Source organism: Schistocerca piceifrons, chromosome 2 (assembly GCF_021461385.2).
Source record: "Schistocerca piceifrons isolate TAMUIC-IGC-003096 chromosome 2, iqSchPice1.1, whole genome shotgun sequence".
Lineage (NCBI taxonomy): Eukaryota > Metazoa > Arthropoda > Insecta > Orthoptera > Acrididae > Schistocerca > Schistocerca piceifrons.
The window spans coordinates 66953212-66968557 of NC_060139.1; the positions used below are offsets into that span (position 1 = coordinate 66953212).

Below are 15346 nucleotides of genomic sequence, written 5' to 3' on the forward strand. Positions count from 1 at the left end.
TCGTTCTACCATTCCTAGACCGGCAAGGGAACTTGCTGTTCCAACAGGACAATGCACGTCCGCATGTATCCCGTGCCACCCAACGTGCTCTAGAAGGTGTAGGTCAACTACCCTGGCCAGCAAGATCTCCGGATCTGTCCCCCATTGAGCATGTTTGGGACTGGATGAAGCGTCGTCTCACGCGGTCTGCACGTCCAGCACGAACGCTGGTCCAACTGAGGCGCCAGGTGGAAATGGCATGGCAAGCCGTTCCACAGGACTACATCCAGCATCTCTACGATCGTCTCCATGGGAGAATAGCAGCCTACATTGCTGCGAATGGTGGATATACACTGTACTAGTGCCGGCATTGTGCATGCTCTGTTGCCTGTGTCTATGTGCCTGTGGTTCTGTCAGTGTGATCATGTGATGTATCTGACCCCAGGAATGTGTCAATAAAGTTTCCCCTTCCTGGGACAATGAATTCACGGTGTTCTTATTTCAATTTCCAGGAGTGTATAAATATACTCAGCACAGCATCGTCACATAGATATGAAATGAGGTGTAGAATAGGTCACATCGTCCACACGGTAATTTCTGCAACTGACTACTAAAGCACAGTAGCTACCAGAAATAAATTTGCTTACATCGTACATAGACGTCGCTACTGTGGGGTTAGATGAAGTCATCATTTACGTAAGAAACATAATTTGATAAAAACACATTAGGTCAAATACATGTAGCAGACTTTTAAATACAGATAACTATTATAGAAACCAACTGCGATACCGTATGGGTAACTGTATTCGTCTTTTACTGTATCACAATTGGTTTCTATAATATTTATCTATATTTAAATGTCTGCTACATGTATATATTTTTATATTGTCGATCTGAGGATGGTCATTACTGACTGAAACCGGTCATCGTCAAAAGAATTGATATTGTGATCAAAGACTGGAATAAAAAACATTTAAATGTGCTGACATATAATCGGTTGAATTAGATCCACCCTTAAGATCCACATAGAAGGCGCTAATAATAATAATTGGAAGCTTCTCTCCTGGTAAAGTAAACCACACAGTTGTGTAAAAGCCAGTATGAAAAGTTTGAAAATAACATCACATTTATAAATCGAAACCTTCCAGCATGACAAAGCAATTAAATAATAACCGTAAGTGTAGGTAATTAACGAAATAGTGACAGTTAGTTAAAAAGTCGATAGTTGGTAACACGCCCGTAGAGGAATTTCAATGGCGCTACCCAGTGGCTTTTGTGTACGAAGGCCGCGCGGAGTAGCCGTGCGGTCTATGGCGCCTTGTCACGGTTCGCAAGGCTCCGCCCCATCGGAGCTTCGAGTCCTCCCTCGGGCATGGGTGTGTGTGTTGTCCTTAGCGTTAGTTAGTTTAAGTTAGTTTAATTAGTGTGTAAGCCTAGGGAACGATGACCTCAGCAGTCTGGTCCTATAGAACCTTACCACAAATTTCCAATTTTCTGTACGAAGTTCTTGTTTTCTTGTGGCTGAACTTGCGTCAGGAGGCCCAGTCTCCTCGCCGCTGGTGGACGGCGCACACAACCGCACGCCAAGCTGCTAGGCGCTCGGCGCTGCTCAAACTAGGTGGTTTACGAATACATCAAAATCAGCATTCAGGTTAAAAACATTCTGTTCATTCAGCAATGACTCCGATTACCGTTTTCTGTGTACATAAGTTTCCGTATCTTCGAGTAGGTTCAGTAGTTGTCCCATTGGTGCCTTACGCAACACTTTCATCTTATCCGCTGTTTCCTGCAGCATGTTTTTCTTTATCCAAAAGTGTACTGAAAGCGCTGTTATTTCGGCAATATTTATTCCCTCTAAAGCGAGCCTCGAAATTACTTCTCTTCCGACTTATAGACTTTGTCACAGTCCCGACTGTTTATCTTGTAAACACCAGATTCTAAATATTTGTTACTGTTGTTGCCACCTTCGTGCGTAGCCTAGGACCAACTGTAACTTCCGTTTGAAATCCAATTTTTACCTTTTTTTTCTGAAAGCTTGTGCAATTCTGTCGATTATAAATGTGAAATCCTGCCACTCTAAGGAGCAGAAATGGGCATACTCAGAGCCATGATCAACGGAATGTTAGAACTACCACTCACCCCTAACGACGAAGTGGAAGAATCAAATGCGCTTACATAAGTAGCCAGGGTAAACGGGTGTGAGGAACGTGATGTAATGAATCTTTATAATAAACTGCAATCTCCAAATACTGACAAGGAGGAAACGGCAGATCTAACGGGCAAGATGTTAGTTGCTGTACCATACAATGGTGCATTTTCCGACGGCATTGCACAAATATTTAGAATCTGGTGTCTAGAACATCAACTGCAAAGAGAGTGACAAGTTTTATATGGGTCAGACAGGAAGGAATTCAAGACTCATTTTAGAGAGCATACATATAGTCAAAATAAGAATTTTTGGATAAAGAAAAAACGTACCGCGGAAAACGTAGAGTATAATGTGGAAGTGTTGCATAAAGTACCAAAGGAGCAATTACTCAACCTACTTGTAGAAATGGAGATTTATGTACACAGAAAACGGCAACCGGAATTACTGCTGAGTGAACCGAACGAGTTCAACCTGAACGCTTATTTTGATGTATTCAGAAACGTACTAGTTTGAGCAACATCGATCGCCGCAGAAGCTTTTCGTGCGGTTGCGTCTTCCGGCCACCAACGGCGAGAGACTGGTCCTCCTTCAGCAAGTTCCGCTACAGGAAAAGAAGGACTTCGTGTAGAGAAGACACGAGGCAGTGCCGTTGAGATCTCATTCCGAACGTGTTATCGATTATCGACATTTTAACTGACAGTCACTGTTTCGTTAATTACCTATACTTATGGCTGTGGTTTAATTGTTTTGTCATGCTGGAAGGTTTCGATTTTTGGATGTAATTTTATTTTTAAACTTTTCATACTGCTTTTGCACAATTGTGTGGTTTCTTTGCCAGGCGAAAAGCTTCCCATTAGTATTATTTGAACTTTTTATGTGGATTATAAGCATGCATCTAAATCCACCTATCGTATGTAAGCACGTTTCGTTGTCAGGTGCTCATTTTCGTGTGTGAAGAAATTTTTTATTAATGACTACGCATACTGCATTTTAACCATTAAACTGACATTACTGATTAATCATGTACCATAACAACAGTGCCCTCTGCTGGACTCTGTTATTTGTATAAACATCATACGCATCCAGGCCATCACCAGCGATTGCTATGTGACACATGTATAATTTTGACGTTGATACTTCAATCAGAATATCTTACGGTGTGTAAGTCTGATATCCATGAGTGTTAATGATATATATATATATATATATATATATATATATATATATATATATATATATATATATATATAATTTTTCTCGTGCATCACGAGACCTGTTATGGATATTCCTTCAGCTTACTGAACTTAGTTGGCTACACCACTATTTTTTATTTGTGACGGACCTGAGGACGGCAGTAGCAGAAATCGGTAATAGTGAATTATAAAAGTTTTGTGTGATCAAGACAAACCTTTACAAATAAAGTGCCACAAAATGATCGCAGGCTCATTTGCAGACTTTATGTCTTCAGTTGATAGCTCTGGTAGGCCTGTGATCAAATAAAGCAGAATGGGTAGATAACATTCCATCTGAATTTATCAAATCATTGGCGGGAACGGCAACCTAACGACTAGTGAAGCTGGTGTGTAAGATCTATAAGAGTTTTATCCATAATGGGTGTAGCTCAACTCCATGACTGTTTCTTTATAGGGTGCAGAATAATAATCGCTATCACTCACCTGGTAGAAATTATTATTCTACACTCTATGAAACTGGTGACATAGCATCAGCTTTTCGGAAAGACATCATATATATAATTTCGAAGATGGTCAGCACAGATAGGTGCGGAAATTATCGCACGATCAGCTTAATATCTCATGCATCCAAGCTGCTGACAAGGAAAACGTAGAGAAGAATGAAAAGGAAAACTGAAGATCTGTTAGATGACGATCAGATTCACTCTAGGAAACGTAAGGACACGAGAGAGGCAGTCCTGACTTTCATTTGATAGTGGAAGTAAGAACAAAGAAAAATTAAGATACTTTCATAGGATTTGTCGATTTAAAAAATTTATTCGAAAATATGAAATGATGAAAATGTTCGAAATGTTCAGAAAACTAGAAGCAAAATACGGGAAAAGACGGGTAATATATGTACAAGAGCTGGGAGGGAACAATGGGATTAGAAACCCAGGAACTAAGTGCTCGTATTAAAAAGTATGTAAGACAGAGATCCAGTCTTTCGCCCTATCTCTTTAGTTCATATGTCGATGCAGGAGCGACGGAAATTAAAAAGAGAAAAGTTCAAGAGTGCCACTGAAATTCAGGTTGAAATGAAATCTGAGATAAGATTGCCTAATGACATAGCTATCCTCAGTGAAAGTGAAGAAAAATTAGAGGAGCCGATGAATCTAATATTCGGTCTAATCAATACAGAATGTGGATTGCAAGTAAACCGGAAGGAGACAAAAGTAATGAGAAGTAGCAGAAATGAAAATAGCTAGAAACCTACAATCATATTTGGTGGTCACAAAGTAGACGAAATTAAACAATTCAGCTACCTCGGGAGCAAAATAACCATGACGGACGAACAAAGGACGACATAAAAAGCGGGAAATGACATGAAAAGCAGGCATTTCTGGCCGAGAGAAGTCTGCTGGTATCAAAAATAGGCATTAACTTCAGCAAGAGGTTTCTGAGAATGTAAGTTTGGAGGACAGGGTTGTATACTAGTGAATCATAGTCAGTGCGAAAACCGAAGCCGAAGAGAATCGAAACTTGTGCGACGTAGGGCTGCGGAAGAATGTTGAAAATTTGGTGAACTGGCAAGGAATGAAGACGTTCTCCGCAGAATCGGCGAAGAAAGGAAAATTGGGAGAACACTGACAAGAAGAACAAACAGAATGACAGGACATGTGTTAAGGCATCAAGACATAACCTCCTTATTACTAGAGGGAACTGTGGACGGTGAAAATTGTAGGGAATACAGAGATTGGAATACATCCAACAGATAATTGAGGACGTTTCGTGCAAGTGATACTCTAGAATGAAGACGTTGTAGCGGGAGACGGGAAAAAAGAAACGTACCTATTACGTTCAACTGCTTCTCTAAAACTCTCGCCACCTCCGAAAAATTTCATATTTCTGTTCCCTGATCGTTAATTCAGTTTCCAGATTTCTCATAGGTTTCCCTCACAGCTTGCTCAGTGAACAAATTGAATAACATCCCTGACTTGTACTCCCTTCCCGTCTTCCCCTTCACTATTTGCTGATAGCTATTCGCCGTGCATGTTAATGTTCAGGTACATAGGTTGTCGCAGTACGCTCAGCCGCAGGCTCGTAATTGACCATTAGCGTTTGTCCCTGTAATAAATTTGAGTATGGAAATTTCAAACGTTCTAAGTGCAAAATCACAAATTTTCCAAGGGAATCAAATACAATTTATGATTTTCACGTAACTTATTCGTATCCAAGAGACTCAGAAGGTATTCTGATACCATAGAATATACCGCCAGCCTCGTCACTGCATAAAATAATAAGGCACATTAGAAAATAAGTAAGGCATTGTGAACGATCTAGGCACTAAACCAGGGAAAGCCCACCCGGATACTAGTGCGTGTTGAAACACCCGCCTTCCGAACGGCGAGGCGGCCGGCCCCGGTTCGAATCCGCCCGGCGGAATAACCGGGAGACCCGGTATGCCAACCGGATTGGACGTGATTTTTAGGCGGTTTCCCAATCTCACTGGGTCAATACCGGAGTTCTACCCACGACCCTCCTCAGTAGCACGACACGTAAATGTTTAGAAAACTTTCTTACACTTATCAGCAGAATTAACTCAAAGAGCAGACAGATGGTGTTCATTATTTCAGTCCTAAGGAGTGAACAGGAGGCTGATGACCTTAGACGTTTAGTGTCCTTAAACACATAATCACTAGCAGCAGCGGTACCTCTTTACTGACTGATTGTAAGTGACGGTTAGGAAGTTTTTGTTTCAGCTGCCATTAATTCTGAAGCTCTACATTTGATTTGTGATTATACAAATCAAGAGATACAGCAATAATGTTTTAAATGGTGGAACTGTGGTCTACAAAAATGTTTTCTGTCCCCTTAAATTTTTTACAGGAGTATAATAACACTAAATTCAATAGAAACATCTTTCGCTGTTGACTTCTGTTCTTAGTACAACTCCCTTTTCGGGATCAGACGTTGCGAGGTTCACTGCAGAGCTCCGTGTGCTATTGAGGAAGAAAAGACTTTTCATAATATTTCCCAGAAAAATGTCTTTCGTCTGCACACTTCTTCAACTTCTTTTTACAATTTTTGAAACACACTTCATCTTCTTCCATTCCTATTATGTTTCACTGACACAATCAAAGCATTACATGATCTCTGCCTACCACCCAGTTAGTGCATCAACTAAATGGAGGAGGTTTTGACGCACGCGACGTGATATTTTGATCAGACAGAATTGGCATATTATAAGCGAGGCGGAACAGTTCAAGTTCCTAGGCGTTCGGATAGATAATAAGCTTTTGTGGAAAGCCCATGGTCAGGATCTTGTTCAGAAACTAAATGCTGCTTTATTTACCATTAGAGCAGTATCTGAAATAAGGGACATTTCAACACGAAAAGTAGTTTACTTCGCATATTTTCATGCGCTTATGTCGTATGGTATTATTTTTTGGGGCAATTCTTCTGAGTCAAAAAGGGTATTTTTGGCTCAAAAACGGGCAGTTCGAGCTATATGTGGTGTAAGTTCGAGAACGTCTTGTCGACCCCTATTCAATAGACTTGGAATTCTGACATTGCCCTCATAGTATATATTTTCTTTAATGTCGTTTGTTGTTAGCAATATTAGCTTATTCCCAAGAGTTAGCAACTTTCACTCAGTTAATACTAGGCAGAAATCAAATCTGCATGTGGAATGCACTTCCTTGACTCTTGTGCGGAAAGGAGTGCACTATTCTGCTGCATCCATTTTCAATAAGCTACCACAAGAACTCAAAAATCTTAGCAGTAGCCCAAACGCTTTTAAGTCTCAACTGAAGAGTTTCCTCATGGCTCACTCCTTCTATTCTGTCGAGGAGCTCCTGGAAGAGCTGAAAAATTAAGCAAATTCCAGTGTTACATTGTTGATTTTCCTTATTTAAACTTACGAATTGTCGCCTGGATACGTCTCTTGTATTTCATTTCATCTGTTTCTACTGTCGTGTTATAATTTCATGTATTGACTCGTTCCATGACCATGGAGACTTCTCCTTAATTTGGTCCCACGGAACAATAAATAAATAAATAAATTTCAGAGGGAAGAATCGCTTGACACAAACGTCATACACCATCTAGTGATGAATGTTTTAAACATTTTCTCCACGATTTAGGATTTGGAACAGGTCTAGGGGCATGAAACTGAGTGCCAAAAACACAATAGCACAGAAAACGAATTTTGTGAAAGGCGGAGTGTGTGACATTTCCACTCTTCAGTTAATGTCTACAATGCTGGAGAAGGACACGCTGGAACCACTGACACGAGAATCTCGTAGAATTTATATATTCATACGATAAAAATATTCTTAAAATGTGGGCTGCACTCCAATTAGTCTATTATTATCCGAACTCGTACTTTAATTGTTGACTAACACAGTTTTGCAATAGTTTAATGTTTTTCGTCCCATTGTACATGATTGCATGACACTCAGTTCCTGTCCACGTGTACGAGCGTGAAGTCGAGACGCGGATGTACGTAGTCTCGACGACACGATTAAAAAAGTGAATGTTTAGCCACTAGTGAAATATTTTTATTTAGCCTATACTTTTTCTTGCATTACTGTTTCGTATTAAAGCACCAAGTCTACGCGTGTTCACATCTCCCAAAAATCACCATGATACAGGTAGGAATATGAGTCAGTAAATAAGTCGCAAACATGAGAATGCCGCAAGTCGCAAACATCAGAACGCCGCATATAGTTTTAAATGGTTCAAATGTCTCTGAGCACTATAGGACGTAACATCTGAGGTCATCAGTCCCCTAGACTTAGAACTACTTGAAACTAACTAACCGTAGGACATCACACACATCAATGTCCGAGGCAGGATTCGAACCTGCTACCGTAGCGGTCGATCGGTTCCAGACCGAAGTGCCTAGAACCGCTAGGCCACACAGGCCGGCATAATTTTAAATTTCGCACCTATACGTATCTTGAAGGCTGCAGCTTATGTCGCGTGGAACGTAGCCTATACACATTGTTCCGCGGCCAATGATTCCTCTACATCTACATATGTACTACGCTAGGCACCAAGCGGTGTGTGCCGTATGGTACAATAAGCGCCAAAGTCGTATTTCCCCCCGTCTGTTCCATTCGCGGATCGCGCGAGGGAAAAAACGCTGTCTGAACGTCCCAGCACTAGCTCCAATTTCCCTTATCTTTGAATGGTGATCACTGCGCGAGTTGGAAGTTGGTGGTAATAATATATGGTCTACATCCTCGGCGAAAATCGGATTTCGGAATTTAGTGAGCAGCCCCTTCCGCTTAGCACGCCGTCTATCTGCAAGTGTGTCCCACTTCAAACTTTCTATGAGATCTGTAACACTCTCGCGGTGGCTAAATGTACCAGTCACGATCTTGCCGCTCTTCTTTGGACCTTCTCAATCTCTTGAATCAGATCCAACTGGTAGGGGTCCCATACAGAAGGCTCTGAGCACTATGGGACTTAACATCTGAGGTCATCAGTCCCCTAGAACTTAGAACTACTTAAACCTAACTAACCTAAGAACATCACACACATCCATGCCCGAGGCAGGATTCGAACCTGCGACCGTAGCAGTCTCACGGTTCCGGACTGAAGCGCCCATACAGAAGAACAATACTCTAAGACTGTAGTAACTAACGTATTGTAAGCTATTTCCTTTGTTGAAGGACAGCATCGCTTCAGGATTCTACCAATAAACCGCAATCTAGAGTTCGCCTAGCCCGTTACTTGTGTAATCTGATCATTCCATTTGAGATAATTTCGAATAGTCACAGCCAGATACTTGACGGATGTTACCACTTCCAAAGACTGGGCATTTATTTTGTACTCGTACATTGGGAATTTTCGCCTTGTTATACGCAGTAGGTTACACTTACTGATATTGAGAGATAACTGCCAGTCATTACACGAAGCATTTATTTTCTGCAAATCCTCATTGATTTGTTCACAACTTAAGTGTGATACTATTTTCCTGTAGACTCCAGCATCATCTGCAAACAGTGTTATTCCGCTGTCAGTACTATCAACCAGATCGTTTATGTAAACTGTAAAAAGCAGCGGACCTATTACACTGTCCTGGGGCACACCTGAAGTTACGCTTGTTTCTGTTGAAGTCACCCCTTTCAGGACGACATACTGCTCCCTGTCTGTTAGGGAACTATCTATCCAACCACATATGTCATCGGATAGGTCGTAAGCAAGCACGTTTTGGAGCAAGCGACAGTGCGGAAATGAGTCGAACGTCTTTCGAAAGTCGAGAATTCCTCATCTGCAGTCAGGTCATCTAGAACTCTATTTGGTTATAATTTGTATTCACCTGGACATAGGAATTGAACAAAGTACAAGAGACTCACAGATAAGGAGCGTCGTAGCCGCCTTGCTTATACAGTGATGGCACACTGTTTTCCCGTTGCAATAATTTAAGGAACCAAATAAACTTGTTATTTTCCGGGAGGTCACTCGTTATACGCAAACGCTGCCACAAGATTTCTATTCTGCAGTCTTTTAAGGCCTTTTCCAATGAGATTATAAGTGTTTAATTTTACAAAGGGAGTATGCTGAAAAGAAAGGTTAATTTCAGACTGGTAGACGCGGTTCTGGGCTCTAGATCCCAGTTTGTGGCTTACTTATTTACTCATTCTCGTAATTATTAATCGGCAATACACGACACGCATATTCGAAAGGCTACATTATTTATGTAACATTTAACACACAATATTCGTGATCGAACGTATACATCTGACATCTCAATAACGTCTTTTAGCATGATTAGGACTTCATTATTCAGACGCGAGCACATCTCAACTCTCACTACTTTGGAACCGTAGCTCCTGTCTTCGACAATTACAATTCGCGCTTTCAGATGGAGAACGGATTGAGGAGTGGAGCAGGCTGAGATGTGACCATACGCTTACGAATGCCTCCAAAACTTGATAATAATAAGAAAACGTAAGCTGCGCCAGATTTTTTGCGTGCTACGCGACTGGAAGCGAATGAGCAGTAATGGTAGCGACCCATTTGCAGGCCATAATGCAGTCCGGCTCGCCGACCGCGCCGTGGGCCATAATCGACCGCGAGGAGTCGATTCTGCGCGGGCTGCGGCTGGCCGAGGCGGTGGGCTGCCCGCACACCAAGGCGGAGATGCCGTCCGTCATCGACTGCCTGCGCCGCAAGAACGCCACTGAGCTCGTCAACAACGAGTGGGGCACGCTCGGCATCTGCGAGTTCCCCTTCGTGCCCATCATCGACGGCGCCATCCTCGACGAGACTCCCCAGCGCTCGCTGGCCGCCAAGAACTTCAAGAAGACCAACATCATGATGGGCAGCAACACCGAAGAGGGGTAACAACCAGCTACTACTCCCTACACTTTTACCATCAAATTGCAAGATCTCTGTGAGTGACGTGTCTGGGGCATTGCTCTGGGCACCGTTTCCATACGGGCGGAGTTCTTACATTTGTGCCGGCCGGAGTGGCCGTGTGGTTAAAGGCGCTGCAGTCTGGAACCGCCAGACCGCTACGGTCGCAGGTTCGAATCCTGCCTCGGGCATGGATGTTTGTGATGTCCTTAGGTTAGTTAGGTTTAACTAGTTCTAAGTTCTAGGGGACTGATGACCACAGCAGTTAAGTCCCATAGTGCTCAGAGCCATTTGAACCATTTTTTTCTTACATTTGTGGTATGCGAAAACAGTGGGGGACGGTTACAGAAGTAGGCAAGAGAGAGAAAGAGGTAGGAGGTTGGCGAGAGAGGAAAAAGTAAAGCAAGAAGTGTTAGGGGTCACTAAATCGGGAAGGGTCGGATATGTGTGAAGGAAAATTACAAAATCAAGATTGGAATGTGTTGAACAATTGTTCCACAAGTTCTGCTTCCCTGTGGTACGAAAGACTTAAGACTTGTTTATGACTACTAGGTTAAGGTAAATGAGCCAACGCAACTAAAGCGTATGCACTACATTTTATGTTCGTAGTTGACGGTGCATTTTCATAGATCCAATATAAAGAAATGAAAGTTGAATGACATTGCTGCAAGCAATGCCGGTTTGGACTACTGTTTACTGTATTTGAAAACAACATAATACACTATAGATTTACTGAATGTTTATTCGAACAATACCACCACTTGAAAAGTGGATTAGAAATCAGATTAATAATGTTGCTCACGCAGCATATGTTCGCTTTATCGGGCAACGACAAAACTATTGACTGTGGATGGTATCGTCAGAATCGAAATAATGAGGTCACTGTAAAGAAGTCATTAATTTGGCACTTATCTTGAATGGATTCCCACGTAGATTTCATCGAAGTCGTTACGGCTCATCTTGTTGATTCTAGGGTGATTCCACTTTGGCTGCTAGAAGGTCCGGATCTGTATTTTAGCAGTGTTTGAAGACCTAACAAATGCGTTTTTCAGGAAGTTCTTAGTGATCAAACAGTACCAGATCAGAACAATGGCATGGTAGAAATAATTTTTGACTTGGTGTTTACGATCCACATTTTTAATAAACTTCTTGTAAATTCACATATACTTCTTCTTAATTGTCACTTCATCAAGAAAACAGTTTTGTATCAATCTTCACATATTTAATTTCCACTTTAACCAAACACAAGACTTGACTGTTCTTTTACAAAGCGAAATAACAACATAACTTCTACAAAGTGAAACAAAGACTGCTCTGTGCGCATTCACGCCAAAACGATTACAAGTAAGTCAAAGATTATGAAAGTCTCACAGAAATGAATACACACAAGAACAATGTCACTGTAATATATCGATACATCGGAGTACCTATACATTAATAAAACCAAATGTGAATATTGTCACAAAAATATGTCTGCTACTTCGCAGAAAAGTAGTTCGATATTACTGGTATCGAGAACTGGGGTTGGGGTGCCGTAATGGTCACGTAAAAAAAGAACCATTACACAATCTTTCACTGAATTGTAAAGTAATATTGATCTCAATAAACGAAAAAAAACAGGCCAAACATCAATGTGGTGTTAACTAAACCGATCGTGGTTGGGGGGATGGGGTAGTTTTCCGCTCGGAAGGTAGCGATTCTCAGAATCGTAGTTTCACTGGGCGGCAGTTACCCGATGTAAGCTACTGAATCTACAGAATAAATACCGACACTCCATTCATTATTACATGGTCTGTTTACATTAATTAAGTGTTAACTTCACAGTATTTCACGGTAACCTTGGCGGTAAACAGTATGCCTCAATTGCGTTCCTGCCTTAGCTACAACGTAAGGGGGAAGGCGCGTCTCCATGCCCGTTATTATTCCACGAGACAGTGGTATAGCTGCTGAGAGTATCAGAAAAGTGTAATGGTTGGGATCATATACACTAACCTGCAACGGTCAGAGTTACGTAAGTCAGGGGGCGAAATTCGAGACAATGTAACTATATATGATCCATGGTAAAGCCAAGAAGCGTGTTTAATAATTGGTCGCTTGAACTGTAGAAAGCGTACGCCGTCACTTTCAGTTCGCAAGGCTTCAAATGGCTCTGAGCACTATGGGACTTAATATCTGTGGTCATCAGCACCCTAGAACTTAGAGCTACTTAAACCTAACCAACCTAAGGACATCACACACATCCATGCCCGAGGCAGGATTCGAACCTGCGACCGTAGCAGTCGCACGGTTCCGGACTGCGCACCTAGAACCGCTAGACCAGCAAGGCTTCAATACAAACTGTCTTTCACTGAAGTAAGCACGAGCTACTAGTACACTTAGAGATTTCAGGCTCTAATACACTCCTGGAAATTGAAATAAGAACACCGTGAATTCATTGTCCCAGGAAGGGGAAACTTTATTGACACATTCTTGGGGTCAGATACATCACATGATCACACTGACAGAACCACAGGCACATAGACACAGGCAACAGAGCATGCACAATGTCGGCACTAGTACAGTGTATATCCACCTTTCGCAGCAATGCAGGCTGCTATTCTCCCATGGAGACGATCGTAGAGATGCTGGATGTAGTCCTGTGGAACGGCTTGCCATGCCATTTCCACCTGGCGCCTCAGTTGGACCAGCGTTCGTGCTGGACGTGCAGACCGCGTGAGACGACGCTTCATCCAGTCCCAAACATGCTCAATGGGGGACAGATCCGGAGATCTTGCTGGCCAGGGTAGTTGACTTACACCTTCTAGAGCACGTTGGGTGGCACGGGATACATGCGGACGTGCATTGTCCCGTTGGAACAGCACGTTCCCTTGCCGTTCTAGGAATGGTAGAACGATGGGTTCGATGACGGTTTGGATGTACCGTGCACTATTCAGTGTCCCCTCGACGATCACCAGTGGTGTACGGCCAGTGTAGGAGATCGCTCCCCACACCATGATGCCGGGTGTTGGCCCTGTGTGCCTCGGTCGTATGCGGTCCTGATTGTGGTGCTCACCTGCACGGCGCCAAACACGCATACGACCATCATTGGCACCAAGGCAGAAGCGACTCTCATCGCTGAAGACGACACGTCTCCATTCGTCCCTCCATTCACGCCTGTCGCGACACCACTGGAGGCGGGCTGCACGATGTTGGGGCGTGAGCGGAAGACGGCCTAACGGTGTGCGGGACCGTAGCCCAGCTTCATGGAGACGGTTGCGAATGGTCCTCGCCGATACCCCAGGAGCAACAGTGTCCCTAATTTGCTGGGAAGTGGCGGTGCGGTCTCCTACGGCACTGCGTAGGATCCTACGGTCTTGGCGTGCATCCGTGCGTCGCTGCGGTCCGGTCCCAGGTCGACGGGCACGTGCACCTTCCGCCGACCACTGCCGACAACATCGATGTACTGTGGAGACCTCACGCCCCACGTGTTGAGCAATTCGGCGGTACGTCCACCCGGCCTCCCGCATGCCCACTATACGCCCTCGCTCAAAGTCCGTCAACTGCACATACGGTTTACGTCCACGCTGTCGCGGCATGCTACCAGTGTTAAAGACTGCGATGGAGCTCCGTATGCCACGGCAAACTGGCTGACACTAACGGCGGCGGTGCACAAATGCTGCGCAGCTAGCGCCATTCGACGGCCAACACCGCGGTTCCTGGTGTGTCCGCTGTGCCGTGCGTGTGATCATTGCTTGTACAGCCCTCTCGCAGTGTCCGGAGCAAGTATGGTGGGTCTGACACACCGGTGTCAATGTGTTCTTTTTTCCATTTCCAGGAGTGTACATTTGAATGGTAATATACTTTCCAAGGTCTCTTCCTGACAAAAGCAAACCTAGGCATTACTCGAGGGTGCGCTTACACTTGTGTGCCTTGCGGCTAGTCGTCGTGCGGCTGTGCTTTCCCCACGCGCAAGGAGAGAGACGTATCTCCCTGTCTGGTGGGGAGAAAAAATGGTTCAAATGGCTCTGAGCACTATGGGACTTAACTTCTGAGGTCATCAGTCCCCTAGAACTTAGAACTACTTAAACCTAACTAACCTAAGGACATCACACACATCCATGCCCGAGGCAGGATTCGAACCTGCGACCGTAGCGGTCGCGCGGTTCCAGACTGTAGCGCCCAGAACCGCTCGACCACTGGTGGGGAGACCCCTGCGCATCTGAGCGCACAGTTCAGAGGCCTGGACAACTTTACACCGGTGGATGCACCGCCGCCTCTACGTGCAATGGTTGCGCATACCTCGTGCCCACAGAAAGTGGCACAACTGTAAATATACCTTTAATGCCGACGTGGAGGTGCCCGCATAATCTTCCTGATGTGAGAGAATAGCCCCAAACATCAGCTGATTGTTAATTTTTAGTGGCTGAGGTTCAAAGTTAATGTTAGATCCACAATTCCAGTTTTCGATGTTTAACAATTTTGAACTGGACGTCAGCGGAACACGCTGTAGTATATGTAAGGAATGACAAAATAACTGACATATTTATGTGTCATCATCAGATCCATAGATTGTGTATTTAACGTTGTTGGCACTTGTGAAAGAGTTGCCAAGGACGTTAATTTCTCAACCCATGGATCTGATGACATATATACAGGAAAGAATTTTTCATGAAATTATAATGAAATCCAGACCTTT

At 43.5% G+C, this 15346-nt stretch overlaps 1 protein-coding gene across 1 annotated transcript in view; it reads left to right on the top strand.

Moving 5' to 3' along the window:
- LOC124775152 (acetylcholinesterase-like) overlaps positions 1-15346 on the top strand; it is a 118468-nt gene that overhangs the window by 99690 nt on the left and 3432 nt on the right. The window contains exon 6 of the mRNA XM_047249992.1: positions 10339-10655. Coding sequence (XP_047105948.1) covers positions 10339-10655 — 317 coding nt within the window. The remainder of the gene's footprint in view (positions 1-10338; positions 10656-15346) is intronic.